This window comes from Trichomonas vaginalis, chromosome IV (assembly GCF_026262505.1).
Source record: "Trichomonas vaginalis G3 chromosome IV, whole genome shotgun sequence".
Lineage (NCBI taxonomy): Eukaryota > Parabasalia > Trichomonadida > Trichomonadidae > Trichomonas > Trichomonas vaginalis.
This window is the reverse complement of record NC_067206.1, coordinates 17,606,235-17,626,131: the sequence shown is the minus strand read 5'-3', so window position 1 is coordinate 17,626,131 and position 19,897 is coordinate 17,606,235. Positions and strand designations below refer to the sequence as shown.

Genomic DNA, 19,897 nt, shown 5'->3' with positions numbered 1-19,897 from the left:
TGACAAAGAATATGTAGACGATGCAATAGCAAAAGAAGAAGAAAGAGCTGACAAAGCTTATGCAACAAAAGAACATACTCATCCTGAACTAGCAGACAAAACATATGTTGACAATAAAATGTCAAGTGAAGTGACAAGAGCTGAAAACGAATATTCTAAAAAGACTCATACACATACCATTGCAAATATTGCAAACTTACAAGAAACCTTAAACAGGAAAAGTGACATTGGACATACACATACCATTGCAAATATTGCAAACTTACAAGAAACCTTAAACAGGAAAAGTGACGTTGGACATACACATACCATTGCAAATATTGCAAACTTACAAGAAACCTTAAACAGGAAAAGTGACGTTGGACATACACATACATCTTCTGAAATAACAGACTTAAACGTTAGCCTTGAAAATAAAGCAGATAAAACATATGTCAATGAAATATACCAAAGTTTAGTTGGAACAAAAAATATTGAAACTATTGTTGGTGACTTTTCTTTCAATGAAGAAAACAAATATTTTAGATGGCAGTTTGTACATTCCTTAAAAAATGGTACACGGTATAAACTCATTCCGAAAAATAACAATGAAATGTATGTAAGTTATAAAAAGAATGATGGAACACAAGTTAAAGTTCCATTAGACAACAACTGCTACTTAAACTTATATGGAGACGAACAAAAGAAATATTTCCGAGTTTATGAAATGACAGATATGACATTGCCTGACCCAGCTCCAGCACCATACTATTATGACTATGGAGTTGATGTCAGAACACTACACACAAATGAACAAAAGCAAATATTATATTTAGAATATTATAGATATAAAAGATATAATGCAATAGAAAAAACGAGAATAGTATACTATTATGAAGATGACAGAAACAAATATTATAGTCAAGACTTTACCTACCCTGAAAACATAAGATTATATTATAAAAAATATTCTGACACAAACCAGAAGAAACCTGAAATAGTTGCACTATATTTTAAGTTCAAAAGAGACAATCCTATAATGTCTCATATGTTTGATTTAATGAACCCAGTAGGTTCTATTTATACATCTATGGAAGCAAGAGGTCCTCAAGTAATGTTTGGTGTTGGGGCATGGGAACAAATAGTCGACAGGTTTTTGTATTGTGCAAACTCTTCAAAGGAAACAGGTGGAAGTAAAACGATTTCAGGTGAAAACTTACCTGCACATAGTCACTACATAGATTTAAGTACATCTCAAGCAGGTTGGCATAAGCATAGATTTTGGGATTGGTCAGCAATGAAAAAAGGTAAAGGATATGATGTTAAAGACGACGTTCAGTTTGCTATAAATTGTTTCTGGGGTAACACTCAGGGAGATGGAAACCATACACATCGCGTTTCGGGATATACGCAAACAACGGGACAAAGTAAAGACTACATGCCACCTTACATGACAATTTACGCATGGTATAGAATTGCTTAGTCGTCATTTTCAACTTCTTTAGCATATTCGTCAGGAGTTGTCTTATATTTGTTAGGAACTGTCTTTGAAAGTATACCACCTTGAACTTTGACAAGTTTGAAACGAGGTCTGACAATAGTAGTTTTATCTTCTGCTTGCAGTGTGTACATTTTGCCATGTTTGCCTAAAACTTCATAATATTCTCTTGTATACTTTCTTCTATTTTTACGAACACGAATGTGAGTACCTGTCGGGTTCCCATTGTTGTCATAGTCAATAGTATTTTCATATGGGTCGCGTTTAGGTATTTCTATTTTTACTTTGTCACCTTTCTGAAGTTTGAAGCCCGGCATTCTTTCTTGTTTGTCTCTTTTGACTAAATTATTAAATATATAGTCTTTCTCTAAGTCAGGGTTGTTTTTCATTTCTTCGGGGAGTGGTTTCCCAAACCTTTTTGTTTACGGTTATTGTAAATATTTAAAACTTGTCTCATCTTTGCCATGGAGAAGTGTCTATACTTGTCGTCATATGACATTTCATTTGCTTCACCACCTTGTGGTTGGTTTAAGTCTCTTAACATTTTTATACAACCGTCAATGACACCAAGAGCAGAATGGTTTTGGTCGACAATGAAATATTGGTTTACATTTTTTGAACGCAGATAGTTTTTAATATCGTCTGATTTGAAAGAACTTTCACAGTCAGATGTCAGTTTTGTTGGATGGTATTTGTCAACAAATATTGTCAAAGCTGCTAAGATATCTAAAATAGCTTTGGACTGTAATGGTATGGCTTCACAGTATCTTGTGTTTTGACCGACAAATATTAGCCAGTATGGTGGTCCATCTTCTCTATACCTCGGAATGTTTTCCAAGATATCCATAAACCAAGCATTTGGTGTTGAACTAAAGATTTTTACCATGAGTGCTTTCTTTGTCGCTTTAGAAACATAGGGGTCCTTGTTTGGATTCGTCATTTTTTATCCTATAAGAAATGGGTTTATTTGGCGCGTTAGCAGGAGTTGCATCCAGATTTTTGCCCGCAGTGGGAACAATAGCTAGAGGTGTATTTGGAGTTGGAAGGAAGATTTTGAGTACATTAGGTATACTTAAAGAGAAAGCACAACCTATTATACAAACTGTACAGAAAGGTTGGGATGTAGCACGAGATGCAACAAATCTTATTCCAAATCCTGAAACAAGAGGAAAAGTTCAAGGATGGATGGACAATGTAGGAAGACAAGCAGGAAACTATTATAACAAAGCAAATGACTACTATAACCAAGCAGGACACTATATGGACCAAGGTGAAAGATTCTTTAACAGAGGATATAACCATGCACAACAATGGGTAAACAATAACCAACCTCAACCGCCTCAAACTTGGGGAATGTAAAATTTTTTACTGAGATGAAATGAACAATACAGCATTGAGACAAATGGGTTCAAGATGGATTTGTCGACTTCCAGCAGTTACACAACGTGTTTGTCAAGTTCTTCCTATACCTCAGGAAGTTTTAGACCGACTTAAAAAACAACAACAACCAGTTGAAAACAAACCAAACTAAAATTTTTTACTGAGATGAAATGACCGAAGAAGTTGAAACGGTAGATTTGACACCACAAACAAAAAGTTCAGAACCATTGTCAAAACCTGTCAAAGAACTTACAGATGAAGAGAAAAATTCAATAATAGAAAGTGCCAGGTCTGGAAATACAAACCCTAACTATAAAGTCACTTTTCATAAAAATGGAACGGCTAGTATCTCAAAAAAGAAACAGACTCTCACAAATAAAATATTGAAGTCTGAAGGAGCTTTCGAGACAACAGATGGAAAAGTTTACTTCACTGACCAACAGTTCATTATAGAACATCTCATTGACTTAGAGTCAAAATATTCTAAACTTTACAACAAACACAAAAAGTTGAAAGGAAAACAAAAACAAATGGCATATGATATTTATGAAGATGTTGACGACACAACTATTCCTGCAAGTGAAGTAAAGTCAAAGGAACCGAAAAGTGACGAAAAACCGATAGAAGAAGAAAAACCAAAAACTGAAGATAAACCAAAACCAAAGTTTAGTTTGGAAACTAAACCAAGTCAACCTTCATTAGCTGGTATGGGTTGGCGTCAAAGACTTATGGCTTCAGGCAGTTATGTTAAGTAAAGAAAAAAATATTTTTTTATTTTATTTGAAATGTACGCTGAGTTTGTTGGAGAAGACCGTTGGGAAACTTGTTTGTTAGATGAGAAATATGAAATTCACTGTTGTGAGTCATTTGAAGTCAGAAACAAAAAGACAAAAAGAGTTTTAAGCGAATGGGAGCGAAATGACGGATATGCTATTATGAATATGGGTAGAAAACACTATTTTAAACATATTGTCATTGCAACTCATTTTATACTGAATCCTAACAATTTACCTTTTGTAGACCATATAAACCGTATAAGAAACGACAATAGACTTGAAAACTTACGTTGGGTCACTCGTTCTGAAAACAATAAGAACAAAGGCAAATTTGGAGATATTGTATTCGAATTTGTCGACGAACTAGAAGATGAAACAATTGAAATTACAGACTATGGCGAGCATACGTTTGAGTTTTACTACTATAGCGAAGAACAAGACTCTTTCTACTTTTATACCGGCGTAAACTATAGGAAATTACAAGTATATTTTACTAAGGCGGGCTATGCTTATGTAAACACTAGAGATACAGATGGAAAACACGTTCAAATACTTCTTAACAAATTCAAGAAGCTATATGGCATACCATTTTAAAACCATATATTTTTACATATATTAAATGCTTCAGGTTGAAAAACAAAGAACAAAAGTAGCAGATACAAAACCGTTAGACTATATCTTTACAAATGCTGGTAGGACTATTTCAGATGAAGAAATTTCATCCCGTTCATACAGGTTTGACTATCCAATTCGTTGGCTTCAAAGTCCTTCAGATGCAAAGGCAATAGGATTTAGAAGAGTTTTGTTTTCAAATAGAACTAACGCGTTTATGTTCGCAGTATATTTTCATGGGCAGTATAAAGGTTCTGATGGTCTAATAGACAAATTTGATGAAATGAGAATCTTTACAGTTCGTTCAGACGAAAGTCTTGAGAAAACTCTAAATGACTTTCAAACTCAAATAAACAAATACTATTGGGAATTTCAAGAAAAATACGACTCTTTACTAAATGGAACATACTATCTGAAACTAGAATATGACAAGATGAACTCCACCGTTTCATTTCAAAAGATTGAAATTAACCCTCCAAGAGATACAGAGTTTTTATTTTGGAAAGTAGACAAACGTTCTTGGGCACAATTTCTTCGGTTACTAAACCAGAACGAACCATTACCACCAGATGGTCCATTTAAATTTATACTTCCACCAGCAGATTTGACAGTTTATAGAAACGTGTTTGACCCTCAAAATGTTATGTGTCATGCAAGTTTCAGTTCAAGCAACAATAGTTTTCTATGTATTGGTAAGGACTTTTATGACTTTGCTTCTAAATTCTACGAACCACCTAGTAACAGTTTCTCTGACTTTCAAGTTTGGTTCACAACAAATGGTGTGCAACATATTATTCCATTGTACTATGACTTTTATCTCGAATTGTCTTTCATATATAACTACGGAAAAGTGCTGAAAAAGTATTGAAAAATACTTTTAGGTGTCACCATGTCACTCGGTCACTCGGTCAACTAACATCTTTTTGAAAATGGTGACAACATGACATTTTGACAACAGTCCAGGAAAATGTCAAGACTTCTTCATCGTAAATGTTTTGTCAAGACTTCTTCGTAAATGTTTTGTCAAACATGTACGTAAATGTTTTGTCATGACTTCTTCATCGTATTCTTTCACCCGTTGAATTTTGTATAAAAAGCAACCGCCGGAATTCCGGCGGTTGGTATATTCTTCACAAAATGCTTGTTTTGAGGTCGAGCCACTTTTTGGCTCCACCGTATTTTTCAACCAAAACTCATTTTTTTCGGCAAAAATATATTTTAGGTTAGATGGTGAGATCTCAGAACTAGTCTTATACTGTTTCAAGACAATGTCCGACGGTTAAGCCACAAACGAATGTCCGACGGTTAAGCCACAAACGAATGTCCGACGTACCACCCAAAAATATTTTTTATTTTTATTGTAAGAACTGAAATGACAGTCGAAGCAAAAACGTTCACGAACAAATCTAATGGCGAAACATTCACAAAAGGCACTTACAACGGTATTGAAGTCTTACGTAGAGACAAGGATGGTTATATAAATGCAACAAATATGTGTCAGCAGTTTAGGAAAGACTTTAGAAGGTTGTTGGAAAATAAGTCCTGGGAAGAGTATTTTAAGGCATTTTGTGAAGAATATACCAACCCGCGGAATTCCGGCGGTTGCTTTTTATACAAAATTCATGCAGGAATTCCTGATGAAATCAAACAGGTTAGAGGAACGTATGTAGACCCAAGACTTGTAAACTATATAGCAATGTGGGCTTCTCCAAAATATTGTATAGCAGTTGGAAAAATTATGGACTCCATAGACAAGAAAGTTCATGAGAAATTAGATGAAGAAGAACTCGAAGATACAGTAGAGAATGCTAAACCTTTGTTCGAACAAGAAGTTAGAAAAATGCATGAAAAACAAATAGAACATGAACATGAGATGTGTTATGGTTATAAAGATTCTCCATACGAACTAGACCAATGGGAACAAGAAGATTTAAAGAGAGAATTTAGAGAATATGAACTCGCTAAGATAGCATTAGAAGCTGCAGAAAAGAAGTTAAAAGTTTGGGGTCGTTTTGTACAAAAATATTGTGAGTAAATGAACCATTTATTTTTATTGAATTCGGCAAAAATATATTTTAGGGTAGATGGTTTTTAGGTGTCACCAGGTCCCTCGGTCCCTCGGTCCCTCGGTTAAACGAACTTCTCTGAAAAAGTGTGACAACATGACATTTAGACAACAGTCCAGGAAATAAACTTCATCGTAAATGTTTTGTCATGACTTCATCGTATTCTTTCACCCGTTGAATTTTGTATAAAAAGCAACCCGCGGAATTCCGCGGGTTGGTATATTCTTCACAAAATGCTTGTTTTGAGGTCGAGCCACTTTTGGCTCCACCGTATTTTTCAACCAAAACTCATGAGTTTTGACACTTTCACAAAAAACATAAAAAATAAAGTTAGTTTTTTTAAAAAAATATTTTTTATTTTTATTGTAAGAACATGTTAGCAACAACAGCACCAAACTCTTTAGTCATGAACCCAACATCTATGTTAGTAGAGATGAAAAGCTTCATTCCTTCTTCATATACTTTCGAAACAGAAATCCAGAAGATAAAGCAAGAACTTCTCCAAGGAGATTTAGACTGTAGTGCGAAAGATGAAACAAATGAACAGTATCTTTATGAAATGCAGGACCTGGTGGAACATCTACCTAAACTTCCTGAAATACAACAACAAAAGCTCACTATTCCTGAATTCGATGAAATTGAAGTCAAAGCAACTGACTCAGTTGAAATAAAGAAGTTCATACGAAAGGTAAACTATGAGTTTCTTGGATTTCATTGCAACCACAAAGATTGCGATATGGTATATTTCATTGACATATATAAATCTGGGGAGTTTAAGACCTACGACAACTTTGTTTCGTTAGTTGCAAAATGTGTATGGCAGATAAGAGATAAAGATAGAAGAGGTAAAGTATGGAATGAACAGATAAAACCCGCAACTTTTGAGTTAAAGAAAACCATTTACGCCTTAGTTGTTTTAGCAGGTAAGGTTTCAATGTACAATGCTAAAATGAACCCGCAATGTTCTAAATGTAAAGCAGCAATGAAGAAATATAACTACTCCGTCAAAGAGATAGAACGTATGAGAAACGACTATGCTGACTTAAAGAAAGAAGCAGAGAAACCAGCAGAAGATAAAATGGACATGTTGACATTTCTGAACAAAAACTATCCAACAGCTGACGATTTCCTTCTATCTGACGTCAAGAAGAAATATAAAGAAACCTTCGGCATTGTTAAAACTTTTGATATCCTTCGTGAAGAAATAGAAGCTACAAAACTGTTTAAAGTCATGAACCATCACAACATATACCATGTAAAACGCTTGTGAAACATATACGAAGAAGTTTATTTCCTGTGTTGTTGTCAAAATGTCATGTTGTCACCATTTTCAAAAAGATGTTAGTTGACCGAGGGACCGAGGGACCGAGGGACCTGGTGACACCTAAAATATATTTTTGTCTGAGTAAAATGACCAAATTTCATTATATAACTGTATTTTTTTACGAAGAGAACTTTGACACTTCGTCAAAAAAATCCCTGAAATCATATCTTTTATACATGAAAATCGTAAAAAATTGCGACCCAGACTTTTTCCGGGGTCGCCTAAAACTCATGAAAATCGTAAAAAAAATGACCAAATTTCATTATATAACTGTTATTTTTTTACGAAGAGAACTTTAACACTTCGTAAAAAAATCCCTGAAATCGTGAAAAAAATGACCAAATTTCATTATATAACTGTTATTTTTTTACGAAGAGAACTTTAACACTTCGTAAAAAAATCCCTGAAATCGTATCTTTTATACATGAAAATCGTAAAAAATTGCGAGTAGGGAAAAAAACCTGGTCGCCTAAAACTCATGAAAATCGTGAAAAAATGACCAAATTTCATGAATTTCCTCATATGTTTGCTTCCCTCGGAAAACCGAGGATAGAGATTCCATACGAAAATCGTGAAAAAATGACCAAATTTCATGAATTTCCTCATATGTTTGCGACCCGAGGAAAACCGAGGAACGAGATTCCATACGAAAATCGTAAAAAATTGCGAGTAGGGAAAAAAACCTGGTCGCCTAAAACACATGAAAATCGTGAATTTCCTTAAGATACAAGATAGAAAAAATAAAGTTAGTTTTTTAAAAAAAAATTTTTTTATTTTGTATGTAAGAAACAGAAAATGACAAACACTGAGTTTGAAACAGTTAAAAAGATAGACAATGACACCAAAATGGTTAGAATTGGTGATTTAAACGTAAGATACTCAAAGAAATACAAGAAATATTCTTTGTCAGACATTCTAACACTATCTGGAAAGAAAACATCCCACGACTGGGTTAGAACTGCTTCTACTCAGAAAATTTTGACAAGAAATCCTGAGCTTATGATATCGGTAAGATTCTATGGAACTACAGCATATCTCATCGACAAAAGTCTTATACCAATAGTTTTGTTATGGTTAGACCCAGTTGTTGGATATAACTTCATAACATATGGTTCATTCGATACTGAACGTTGCAGTGAAGGCTTACTTTACATCGTTCAGAAACCGAAGGACTTCAATACAAAGAGATATAAGATAGGAAGAACATATAATATAACTAAAAGATATGACAGTATAGTCAATAGAGTTAAGGTTGTGTTTGTTAACGATATGAGAGCTGCTGAAACAGAACTACTTGAAAAGTTTGAGAAAATGTATGGTGCTCCCACGAAAGGTAAAGAAACGTTTGAAGTAGATGAGATAGGTAAAGCTATAAAATTATTTGACGAAGTTGCTGAAAAATACATGTAAAGCGTTTATTTTTGGTCTTTTGTGAAAGTCAGAAAATAACGCTAATTTTTAAAAAAATATTTTTTTTATTTTGTATGTAAGAACAGATATGACAACAACAGAGAACACAACAACTGCTATCGTTCATGAAGCTATAAATGAAGAATATGAGTGGGTTCAGTATAACAAACAGTTACGTCTCATTCGTTCGGTCAAAGACGATATGTACCAAATGCAAAGTATTTTGACAGCATGTTTTGCACCAGATACTAAACACGCAGACGACTGGTTCAGAAACCAAAGCACACAAGAACTTTTGAGTGAAATTTCTCTAGACCGACTTTTTTCGGTCTTGCATAAAACACATGAAAATCGTAAAAATTTGCCAATAAATTTAAGAGGCTGGTATGTTCATAGACTTTTAGTAAATGCTGTTGCAATATGGGCTTCTCCTCGTTATGCATGGCATGTTTACAAACTTCTTGACGAAATTCATAGACAAGAACGTGAAGAGCTAGAGAACAAGCTTGAAGCAAAAGACAAAAGCCTTCAGAAAAGAATACCACGTTCGGTACCAAAAGGAAAGGAAAAGAACTATAAGTATATGATTTATACTGAAGAGATGGAAAATGAAGAAGACAGAGATATGGTTATGTTGCATTTAGTCAGAAGAAACAACAAAAGCTTTTACGACCTTGCTAAGATTTACAAATCTGACAGAAATTGGTTCTATCGCGAAAACTTACCGATTTCAATGACACCAAATGAAGATGTGAAACAAATAGTTCAAGATACTTTACCTCAAACACACTATGATATTAAAGGTTGTACAATACTTACCTTCAAAGAAGATTTGCCATTGTTAAAGGAAAAAATAACAGAGTATTTTGACAACTTCAAACAAGTAGAGTAAATGAACCATTTATTTTTCAAGCTTGACTTCAGATGGCTCAGGTAGCTCTAGATGGTAAATTGTCTTGTCAAATCCTTCTGGCATTCCAAGTTCTTCCTTCCGACATTCCAAGTTCTTCCTTCCGACATTCCAAGTTCTTCCTTCCGACATTCCAAGTCCTTCCCGACAACTGGAAAAAAATTTCCCGACAACTGGAAAAAAAATTCCCGACAACTGGAAAAAATTTTCCTGTTGTTCGTCCGTAAACCATTCAAATTTTCGAAAATTGAGAACTTTTTGGTCGAACGACAGAAAAAATTTTTCCTTCAGACAGGAAAAAAATTTCCCGACAACTGGAAAAAAATTTCCTTCCGACATTCCGAGTCCTTCCTTCCAACAGGAAAAGTTCTTCCTTCCGACAGGACACAAACGAATGTCCGACGTACCACCAACCGAGTCCATTCCAAAGCCAGAAGAACCGAAAGCTGCAGCACCACAACAGACTAAGACTAAACACTTACATTTTTTACGCTTGACTTTTTACAATTTGAACTTTGTTTGCGTAGATATGAATTCTGAAAGAAGTATGAGGGTCTTGTATGACTTTGTACTTCTCCCATAGTTCATGTCTGTCAAACTTACCTGCCATGGACTCTTTCATAAGTTCCATGAAATCGTCTTCGGACAATCCGGGGAAAAGTACAATGTCAGTAAGTATTCTCTTTACATCCTTACTTAAACTCTTTGCTGTCTGTACACAAATGACAACTGAGATGTTAAAGTGTCTGAGCTTCTTAAGAATTCGACACATGTCTTGTTCTCTGTTCTTTAACAAAGGATGAGAGGCGAAATCATCTAAGATAAGAAGACATCTATGAGGGTAAGTCTTCCAATCGTAAGATTGCAATTTCTTCGAAATGTATTCTATCTCTTTCTGTTTGTTTCTGAAGTGTTTCTTCTCTAATATTCTCTGCATTTCCTCATTTGGGTCTTTAAACTTAGAATTTATATACTCATTTATAGCATTGTACTTCAAAACTCTTCTTTGGTACTTCTTTATCCAATCTAACAACTCAGAGTCTTTTATACATACTAACTTAGACTTCTTTATAATATCTTTGAACGAATTGACGGTTTGGTCAAATTGACCAGAAGTACTACAAATAAACAACTAACTCATAGAATGGGTTCTTCTCATCTAGTTCTTGTTGTTGTGCAGCCATTTTAAGATAAGTGAAAGTCTTACCCGACCCAGGTGGTGCAATTAGACCTGTTATACCATTCTGAGCAAATAAGAACTTGTCATGTATGGGTTTTTCTGAGCATTTTCAACTTCCTCTTGTTCTTATTTAAAACATTCTCAAATTTTTTGTCAATGTCAGCAAACTTTTTTCTAACATATTTTTAGAAAAATTAAAATTTTTATCTTTTAGAAAATGTCTAGTGATTTCGCCATCTATATTCGAGACAAGCTTTTCGACAGCAAACATCTGTCGACCATAAAATCTTACATAGTGTAAACAAGAAAGGTGAATTTGTTCTAAAGTTCTGTTTTCTGGAATATGACAAAAACCATAAAAACATTAAGCAGAGAAGTCTTAAAATTTGTCAATGACAGACTTGTTGACAGAGATGACGCCTCTTGGAGAGATGAAGTCCAACAAAACTTCTTAGAATGCAAAGAAGACACATGCACTGTTCTTGAAGATGAAATAGAAAACAGAATAGAAGAGGCTATTAAAGACAAAGAACTTTTACAAAAATATGGTTCTGAGAAGTTTGACATAACTCCACCAGAAAAGAAGAAGAGAGAAAAGAAAGAAAGAAAGTAGAAGAAGAGAAAGAAAGACCTGAACCAGAGAAGGGGAGATATGACATGTAAAAATAAAATTTTATTTTTAGAACATTTCTGGGTCAATGTCAATGTTCTCTTCCTCTTTAGGAGCAAACACTGGCTTAGACTCTAAATCTTTTTACCCAATTTACCTTGAACTTCTACAACTTTAGACTCATAATATTCATAGTCGTCTGCTTTCTTTGTTCATAAGGTATAAAAAGTTTGTATGCTTTACCTTCTTCGAGTTTTGAGAACCTTCTGTCAAACTTTCTTTGACTGCTAACAAACCTTCTATGTCTAAGTCTTCAAATTTCGCACCATTTTTAGTCACAATAGCAAACTTAACTGTTCGATGTTCCAAACTTTGCTGAATGAAGACTTTTCAAAATGGTAGAAGTAACATTCAAATATGTGAATGGGTCTAGTTCTTCTTTAAGTCCTGACATGTACTTGTTTACTGAGATGAATTTTGTCATCTTTTCTATCGGATAAAAAAATATTTTTTTTAAAATTTACTCAGAAAAATTTTTCTTTGTATATACACCATTCTGAACATCTAAAAGACTTTTTGACATTTGCCAAGAATGTTCGTTTAGACGCTGTCATATAACCATATTCTTGACAATATTGTTTATACGAATCGTACAATGACCTTTCATCTAAACACTCAAAGTCAGTTTCATCTATGAACAGTTCATATACACTCTTGTTTGCTTCTAACAATGTTTGTCTCTCTTCTGTATGTGGAATTTGTCTTGGATTGAACTTAGAATATCTAATGTTCATAAAATATGAGAAAGTGGTTGTAAAAGTCAGATGTCAAAGTTTCTGCTAAGTCGTCAAAATATTCTGTATCTTGCATATGAGCTTCTGACGTTCTGACAACTACATACTTCTGTCAGAACTTTCTAACTTCATCGGAACAGCATTGTTTGAAACCATAATGAAATTTGCAACATTTTCAACAAACTCTTTGGTCTTTATACTTTCTTTCAACAACTCCAACTTTGTCTGTTATAAGACTCTTCAAAGCATCTGAGTTCAAAACTTTTGTTGTATCTATACTTTGAAGTTCGTTACATATATATAAGTTTCATATTCTCTATTGAAGAGTTAAATTTACCGCAGATGTTTTCTAAGTTTGTCATATTCGGATTCGAATAACCTTCTAACAGTTTGCACAAAATATCTGTAAAGAATGTGTCTTACCAGTTCCTTGTTTTTCCAATTATAAATGAGAGCAGTTTTCATTTTTAGCACTTGGATGTTGTAAGATGTTTTGCAAACCAACATAAGATATACTCATAGACTCTTTCGTTTCCATTGCATATAATTTTCTTTGACATGGTCTAACCAAGCTTCTATAACATTTTCTTTCCATTTACTTGTTCGTATTTATATCCAGTGAAGATAGAATAGAAGTTTGGAGAAGGTGTATAAAACTTTATACCACGAACTGAAAAAATCTTCAAGTTTTGACAATAAGATATCCCAAGCATCTAACATCTTCATGCCAATTGTACGACTTTTATTTTCTTAAGTTTCTGTTTACATTCTTGTTCTGAAACTATTGTCGCTTTAGGTTTGTTAAAGACTACATCCCATTCTTTCATAACATAACATTCTGGGCAGAGTCGACATAAATGACTAAACGTTCAAATTCTCGACTGCTTTTGTTATAGTCTCGAAATGGACACATATTTCTGAACGCTTGGAAGTCATAAAAATCTGAACATCTATTCTGTACATTTTTATAAAAATAAAAAAAATATTTTTTTTTATTCTTGACTTTGTTCTTGAGCTATTTGTTGCATTTGTTGTTCTTGAGCTATTTGTTGTTGAAGTTGTTCTTGAGCTATTTGTTGTTGAAGTTGTTCTTGTAATACAATACTTTCACCAGTTGCATCTTCCAATTCGAAACTTTCTGCCGTCATTGACAAATACATAGGACATAAAAGTTTTACAGGAACAAAGTTTGCGTCAACTAAGGTTAAGTTTATGTTTGCTAAAGTGTTTGAGTTTACTAAAGCTGAAAACTCTGCATTCGAATGAACAATAGGCAAACCAGCAGAGAAAGTGTTGTTTATACGCATAAGTATCTTTTGGTCATAGTAGTTTCTGTCGACATTCGAATAGCACTTTGAACCTAAGTTTGAAACAATATATAAAATAGGTGTACTTAAAGTCAATGGAACAGACAAACCTTGTATGACACCTTTTCCTGTTATAGGAAATTGTTGGTAGTAAAAACCAGATATAAGTTTTGTATTATAGCTCATATTGTTTATAGTAAACTCAGTCGGACATCCAAACATAATGAAACCTGCTCTAGTTGCAGCACATGTTACACTCGTCCTTAAAGTATTAAATAAGTCAACAAAACCTGTTGGTGGTATATCTGAGTAAGTATCTTCAAAGGAGTATTTTTTACCATTCACAACAATAAAATCTTCTGGTGTCAAAAGAGCAAAACAAGCTTTAGTCGTCATTGTGTTTAAAGTTAGTTTACAATATCGTCCTTGAGGACTTTGTAAGTTTGTTGTTATAGAATTATATGACTCAGGGTTTTTAGTCGTAATAGTATAAACCACTATGTCTTCTGCCATTTACATATATTTAAAAGTTTTTCTGAAAGTGGAGAAAGAACTTCATCTAAACTTTCACATGGCGTTTCTTGAAGTTCTCTGTCTAAGAAGTTCAAATATTTTGTAAAGACATAGAACTTTCCTTTGTCTACACGAACAAACAAAACAGGGTCTTTCATATCGTTCAAAAGTGTGTAAAGTCCTTTACATGAAATAAAGTCTATATTATTTTTCTTCAAACATCTTTCAAGAAGTTTTGACATTTTTACTTAGCAAATAAATTTTAATGAAATGTTGTGGTCGTCAAATATTTTTATAACGTCTGGGAAACTATATTTTAAGTTCAACGTTTCACCTCCTTTCATAACGTATATCTTGTCAATGACATTATATGAAACACCACAGCAACTAACGTCGGGTTCTATTTCTTTGATGTTTATATCGTCTGCCTCTGTCAAAAGTTTCAATAGTTCTTTCAAAACTTCATGAGGTGCAATGACATATGAGTTCACTTTTACAGGGTTGTGTTCGACCAAGTTTAACATTATACCTAAAGCTTGACAAATCTTCTCCTGAGTTTGAAGTTTGTTTTTCAGTTGTTGGTAGTCGTTTCGAATATCTGCAACAGAACTTAATCTCTGCTAACTTCAGGATATGTTGGTTGTTCTTTTACAGAAACAATTGTTATACCATCTTCGTCTTCGTATGGTTTCCCCACTTCAACATCTCTTTCTTTGACATTGACAACAACACTTTGACTGTTTGTTTGAGTTGGTGAATTTAACTTCACATCTGCCACCGCCATTAAACCTTTTGAAACACTTACGCTTCTATTTTTCGGAAATGACATTTTACTTAGAATAAAAAGATGGACGTATTTGAGTATCTCTTCGAATTGAAGCAGAACAAAGTTTACACACACAAACAATACAAATACATTGACAGAATAGTTCTTTATACAAACAATGGAAAATGTTATAGAATAGCAGTCTTTGCTGAACCAAAATATTTTCATAAAGCAAAGAAAGTTGGTATAACTGAAATGGTGAAAGTTCTTGAAGCAGACAAAAATATAACAACAAAACTTACAGATATTTCTAAAGGTAAGTTTATAATACAATTTTATGTCAAAACAGGTGTCATAACTATTTACGATGGTGAGAAGTCAGTTCAAGAACAACTTACTGACCTGCTGCCAAAATCTGCTCGATGGAAGCTGTCGTTATGCCAATCTGAGGAGCCCCAGCAGGTTTCATCGAACGAATCTTCAAAAGAGCATCTTCCGTGAAAAGTGCTATTGGTTTTGTAAACTTCTTTGCTCTCAGTTCATATGGACCGTCTCTGTCACCAGTATATTGTATTTGTACAGTACCAACAGTTGAAATACACCCATAAAGTCTTCTGAGTCAGCAAATGGAATGCCAAGCCAAAGTTTGAACGGTCTCCATTTGTATATTGAGTTTTTGACTTCCTGTATGAGTCCATACTTTCACATATGGCATAATAGAACTTTGCATTTCAGGGTTAATGGTTGTTGTGAAGTTGTTGTTAAAGTTCATAGCATCTAATGTCAAGTTGTATGACCTCATATCCTCAACTGTAGAATATTCTTCTCTTGGATAATATTTGCCATCTATGTTATATGATATTTAATACCGGGGTTGTAGAAACAAGAATAGTCATTTATAGTTCGTCTGAACAGTACAAACATAGTATCTGCGTGTTTCATTGCAGTTGTTAAAGCAATATCTGTTCTTGCACCTGCGGTTCCTGGATTTTGGTTTCCAACTTCACCTGCAAAGTCTTTGACAGATATTTGGTGTATAGGGAACATAAGTGGAACTGCAATATATTTGGCAGCTAAAGCATTTGAAATATCTGGGTCCAACATATAGACTGCAAGTCTGCTTTCTATTCTCTTGCATTCAAACTGTTCGCATGTAAACCTAACTGGGTCCCAAGCAGTTCCAGCAGCATTGAAATAATACTTTACTTCAGTGTTGAGGTTTGAGAAACCAAAGTCTAAGTCAACTTTGTCTTTGCAAAATTCGGCGAATGACGTTTGATTTGCTCCCTTTACGTCTGTAAGAGTGAATGGGTCTTGCGTTGGTGCAATGACTAAGTTATTTTTGCTTGGAGTAAGTTCAATAGAAATTTTTCCTGCCCAGTTTGGCAAGTATCTTAAAAACCTGAAGATGAGGAAAGATGACAAAGGAACTCTAAGTTTCAGTTTTACTTTGGTTACTGCTGCTGCAGTTTGTCCAGAAAGGTCAACATAAACTCCTGGAACGTTAGGGTCAAGTCTTCTTATTTTCTCAATAGTTGCATACTGGTCTGTTTGTTCTCTAGCTTGTGGTTGTACTGAGTTTCTCAAAGCGAACCATTCATAGTTTGCCCATGTTACTGTTTGAACTAAGTCAGAGTTAGAATATATCTTATATCCCATGAAAACTTCTGGAGCATATTGGTATCCGACATAGAAAATACCATTGCAACCTTTCTTGTCAGACAACTTGGCAGAAGGTTTTATTTCAATGTCTTGTTCCACGTATAAGAATGAGTTGTCAATAGAAATTATATGAAACCTGTCGCAAGCAATATCTACTGTTGTTGAAGAACCTTCTCCAAACTCACCTACGTTTCCATAAGAAACAGCAGTTGTATATTCGTAAGTTCCAGGAACTATTTCTGACCTTCTAATGGCATTGTCGCATTCGTTATACCATTCGGAAACATTTCCGTTCATGGCATCCAAACTGTTGGCGTTATATTCTGAGCGGCGTACATTTCATATGGGTAAAAATATAGAATAGTTGGATTTATGTGTCATAATAGAACCCACGTGGACCAAGCTTTACTTTCTTCCTGACTGAGTTTTTAACTCTTCTTTTTCCTTCATTGCCACTACTTTCACTTTGTTCTTCACTACTTTCACTTTGTTCTACTCTTCTCTTCTTCTTTGGTAACTTGCCCTCTGCTTTAAGTTGTTGCATCTTTGCCTCATGTTCACCTAGTATGTTGTAAATTTCCCATGTCCTTTTTGCCTTTGGGCTCTGGTCGCCCATCTCAGGTAACCTATATCCTAGAAAGAGTTTGTCATAGTTTGTATTTGAGTCTTCGCGTATTGTTTGCATGACTCTTTCCTGAGTTTCCGGTTCAAGCTCTTCAAACAGAGCTTGTCCATATGGAATAAGCTCGTTTCCAAATATATGTTTTTGTAGCCATTCTGGTTTTCTTTCCATGTTACCAACAATATCTTTTGTGAATGGGAAAGCTTTTACCCAACGTTTCAGTCTTGCGTCATTTATTTCTGTAGTTGGTTTTATTTTGTCAAGGAACATGTTTTTCAATACTAACATTTCATTTGGTACTGTCCATTTGAGTTTTCTTAAATATTCATCCCTTCTCATTTCATCGTCTGCAAAGTAAGTTTTTATGACATTTTGTAAACTTTCGTTTGCAAGGTCATGTACAATAGGTTCTTTCCTTCTCTCTCCTAACTCTCTTTCTAAACTCTTCACCAAATATACCATCTCTATGGTTCTGTGTAGTTCTTTGAGATAAATGTTTTAGAACGTCAGGTGTTATATTTCCATCAGCCATGTTCATTTCATACTGGTTCAAAATATCTGCATCTTTCATATCTTTCAATGGCATTAAAGCCGCGCTGAAAATACCAGCTAATCTGGTTCACCATTCATTTCCATTGCGTCTACAACTTCTTGGATTGTGGTTGTAAGTTTATGAACCACCTATCCGGGTTAGCTTTATGACCCATCTCATTGTAGTTCCATAGTCTGCAGAAACAAAAGTAGTTTGTTTCCATATTGGTTAGGTTCTGAATGAACTTTAAACAATGTTTCATTTCTATATGTTTTGTTGAAATTTAACCTTTTATTTTCACCGAGTTCAGCCAAAGATTGAATGTTATATGGTCGTAAGTAAAAAGGGTTGTTGTATTTGTGTACATTTTCTTTCAGTTCTTCCATTCTATGCTGAATATTTTCATCTGGTGTTGGAGTCTTTTGTATGTCGGCAAACATTTTTCGATATTCTTCTACTATGTCAGCCGAATTTTTCTTAGACTCTTGGAAAGATTCCATATTCACCTCATACTCTTGTTGAGGGTCAAGATTTTTCGGCTGTTCCAAATCTTCATCTAGTTCTGTGAAGTTAGTTTCCAAAGGAGGGACTTGTTCGTTTCCTTCAGGCTCTTCTAGCTGTTGTTGCTGAACTATTTCTTCCATGTCTGGTTGTATCTGAACTTCTTCCTGTGGAGTTTCTTGTACCTCATCTGCTGGCATTTCATATATTCCGAGACCGTTTTTAACAAGTTCCCTATCTAAGTCATCCGGACTCATAAACCTTTCTTCTTTCGTTCCGTCTTTATTTTTTACGCGTTTCATGAAGAGAGTTGAATTGTCATTTAGCTCTGACACCAAATATCTCGGAGTAAATTCAGTCATGTCATTTGGATGATATGCTATTAAATCATATCCCTTAGCGAGCTTGTATTTTCCAGGTTTGAAATTATATCCCATTTGGTGCTGAGCCATAAAGCTAAATAGGTTCGGGTCAGTATTTCCTTCCTTGAACTTTCTAATAGCTTCTTTATATCTGTCACTAAAGTCAAGAGTATCTGGGTAACCATAGTCTTCTTTAAGCATTTTTAAGAAATCTTGGTTTCCTTGTTCTCTACTTCTTTTATGTCCTTGCTCTGTTTGTGGTTGTTGTTGTGCAGGGTTTTGAACTGTTGGTTGCTGTGCTGGTTGTGGAGGTGGTTGTTGTGCTGGTTGTTGTTGTGGTGCTGGTTGTTGTGTTGGTTGTTGTTGTGCTGGATTTTGAACTGTTGGTTGTTGTGTTGGTTTTGGTTGTTGTTGTGCTGGATTTTGAACTGTTGGTTTTGGTTGTTGTTGTGGTGCATGCCTGTGTCTGTGTCCATGTGACGATGTAAATGTTTTAGGTAGTCCTGGTGCAGGTGCTTCTCTTGGAGGGTTTGGTGGTATATAAGTTCCACTAGCTAGTATATAAGTTCCACCAGCTGGCACATATGTTCCATCTGCAGCATAATGTCCTACCTGACTTTTCGTTTTTAAGAAAGCATTTACTAGGTCTGTTTTGGTCTGTTGTAACTCTTTTTCTTGACTTTCCACAACAGTTGCTCTAACGGCGTCATAGGCACTTTGAACTGCCTGTCTCGTTGTTGCATCTGTTATTTTCGTCAGATTTTGTGCTACTTCTCTTAACTCTTTGTCGAAACCTTCAGACTTCAGTTTCTTTCCAGATGAGAAGTCGTTCACTTGTTTCACCTTACTATGAAGAGCTTCGAAGGCGTTCTTAAAGTCAGCATTTGTTAAAGCTTCATTTGAACTGTCTTCATCCGCTTGTATTTTTGTCCTTATTGACCCTATAAGCTGGGCTGCTTTAGCGTTGGCTTGGGCATCTAACCAGTCATTGTTAGCTTTTATATATTCTGCGCTTTTCATTGCCTTTTGCATGGCTGCGTCGTTATTTTTACTTTCTTGTGCTAAGTTTTCATACTGTACGGTTTGGTTTTGC

The 19,897-nt window shown here is 34.7% G+C and overlaps 14 protein-coding genes and 1 pseudogene across 15 annotated transcripts, besides 1 other annotated feature; 10 read left to right on the top strand and 5 right to left on the bottom strand.

Moving 5' to 3' along the window:
• Window positions 1-1,015: 1,015 nt before the first annotated feature.
• Window positions 1,016-18,177: a mobile genetic element.
• On the bottom strand, window positions 1,961-2,417 carry TVAGG3_0115130 (uncharacterized protein; the record flags this gene model as incomplete). Its single annotated transcript, XM_051223300.1, has 1 exon — window positions 1,961-2,417. A coding segment is annotated over one exon (457 nt), but the record flags the coding sequence as incomplete, so codon positions are not given.
• TVAGG3_0115120 (uncharacterized protein) lies at window positions 2,435-2,836 on the top strand (the record flags this gene model as incomplete). Its single annotated transcript, XM_051223299.1, has 1 exon — window positions 2,435-2,836. The coding sequence occupies one exon, from the start codon at window positions 2,435-2,437 to the stop codon at window positions 2,834-2,836; it is 402 nt and encodes a 133-aa protein (XP_051108285.1).
• TVAGG3_0115110 (uncharacterized protein) lies at window positions 2,856-3,008 on the top strand (the record flags this gene model as incomplete). Its single annotated transcript, XM_051223298.1, has 1 exon — window positions 2,856-3,008. The coding sequence occupies one exon, from the start codon at window positions 2,856-2,858 to the stop codon at window positions 3,006-3,008; it is 153 nt and encodes a 50-aa protein (XP_051108284.1).
• TVAGG3_0115100 (phage tail repeat-like family) lies at window positions 3,028-3,612 on the top strand (the record flags this gene model as incomplete). Its single annotated transcript, XM_051223297.1, has 1 exon — window positions 3,028-3,612. The coding sequence occupies one exon, from the start codon at window positions 3,028-3,030 to the stop codon at window positions 3,610-3,612; it is 585 nt and encodes a 194-aa protein (XP_051108283.1).
• Window positions 3,643-4,227, top strand: TVAGG3_0115090 (His-Me finger endonucleases family; the record flags this gene model as incomplete). Its single annotated transcript, XM_051223296.1, has 1 exon — window positions 3,643-4,227. One exon carries the CDS (start codon window positions 3,643-3,645, stop codon window positions 4,225-4,227), a length of 585 nt encoding a protein of 194 aa, XP_051108282.1.
• On the top strand, window positions 4,253-5,113 carry TVAGG3_0115080 (uncharacterized protein; the record flags this gene model as incomplete). Its single annotated transcript, XM_051223295.1, has 1 exon — window positions 4,253-5,113. The coding sequence occupies one exon, from the start codon at window positions 4,253-4,255 to the stop codon at window positions 5,111-5,113; it is 861 nt and encodes a 286-aa protein (XP_051108281.1).
• Window positions 5,618-6,280, top strand: TVAGG3_0115070 (uncharacterized protein; the record flags this gene model as incomplete). Its single annotated transcript, XM_051223294.1, has 1 exon — window positions 5,618-6,280. One exon carries the CDS (start codon window positions 5,618-5,620, stop codon window positions 6,278-6,280), a length of 663 nt encoding a protein of 220 aa, XP_051108280.1.
• TVAGG3_0115060 (organellar and viral DNA polymerase type B) lies at window positions 6,685-7,314 on the top strand (the record flags this gene model as incomplete). Its single annotated transcript, XM_051223293.1, has 1 exon — window positions 6,685-7,314. A coding segment is annotated over one exon (630 nt), but the record flags the coding sequence as incomplete, so codon positions are not given.
• TVAGG3_0115050 (organellar and viral DNA polymerase type B) lies at window positions 8,431-9,045 on the top strand (the record flags this gene model as incomplete). Its single annotated transcript, XM_051223292.1, has 1 exon — window positions 8,431-9,045. One exon carries the CDS (start codon window positions 8,431-8,433, stop codon window positions 9,043-9,045), a length of 615 nt encoding a protein of 204 aa, XP_051108278.1.
• TVAGG3_0115040 (KilA, N-terminal/APSES-type HTH, DNA-binding family) lies at window positions 9,248-9,937 on the top strand (the record flags this gene model as incomplete). Its single annotated transcript, XM_051223291.1, has 1 exon — window positions 9,248-9,937. The coding sequence occupies one exon, from the start codon at window positions 9,248-9,250 to the stop codon at window positions 9,935-9,937; it is 690 nt and encodes a 229-aa protein (XP_051108277.1).
• Window positions 9,989-10,423, top strand: TVAGG3_0115030 (uncharacterized protein; the record flags this gene model as incomplete). Its single annotated transcript, XM_051223290.1, has 1 exon — window positions 9,989-10,423. The coding sequence occupies one exon, from the start codon at window positions 9,989-9,991 to the stop codon at window positions 10,421-10,423; it is 435 nt and encodes a 144-aa protein (XP_051108276.1).
• On the bottom strand, window positions 10,443-10,892 carry TVAGG3_0115020 (protein of unknown function, DUF4106 family; the record flags this gene model as incomplete). The annotated part of the gene is made up of 1 exon (XM_051223289.1): window positions 10,443-10,892. The coding sequence occupies one exon, from the start codon at window positions 10,890-10,892 to the stop codon at window positions 10,443-10,445; it is 450 nt and encodes a 149-aa protein (XP_051108275.1).
• TVAGG3_0115010 (uncharacterized protein) lies at window positions 13,544-14,359 on the bottom strand (the record flags this gene model as incomplete). Its single annotated transcript, XM_051223288.1, has 1 exon — window positions 13,544-14,359. A coding segment is annotated over one exon (816 nt), but the record flags the coding sequence as incomplete, so codon positions are not given.
• Window positions 17,158-17,540, bottom strand: TVAGG3_0115000 (annotated as a pseudogene). Its single transcript has one exon. A coding segment is annotated over exon 1 (383 nt).
• Window positions 18,178-18,477: 300 nt separating the features above from the next.
• On the bottom strand, window positions 18,478-19,005 carry TVAGG3_0114980 (protein of unknown function, DUF4106 family; the record flags this gene model as incomplete). The annotated part of the gene is made up of 1 exon (XM_051223287.1): window positions 18,478-19,005. A coding segment is annotated over one exon (528 nt), but the record flags the coding sequence as incomplete, so codon positions are not given.
• Between the last annotated feature and the right edge of the window lie 892 nt (window positions 19,006-19,897).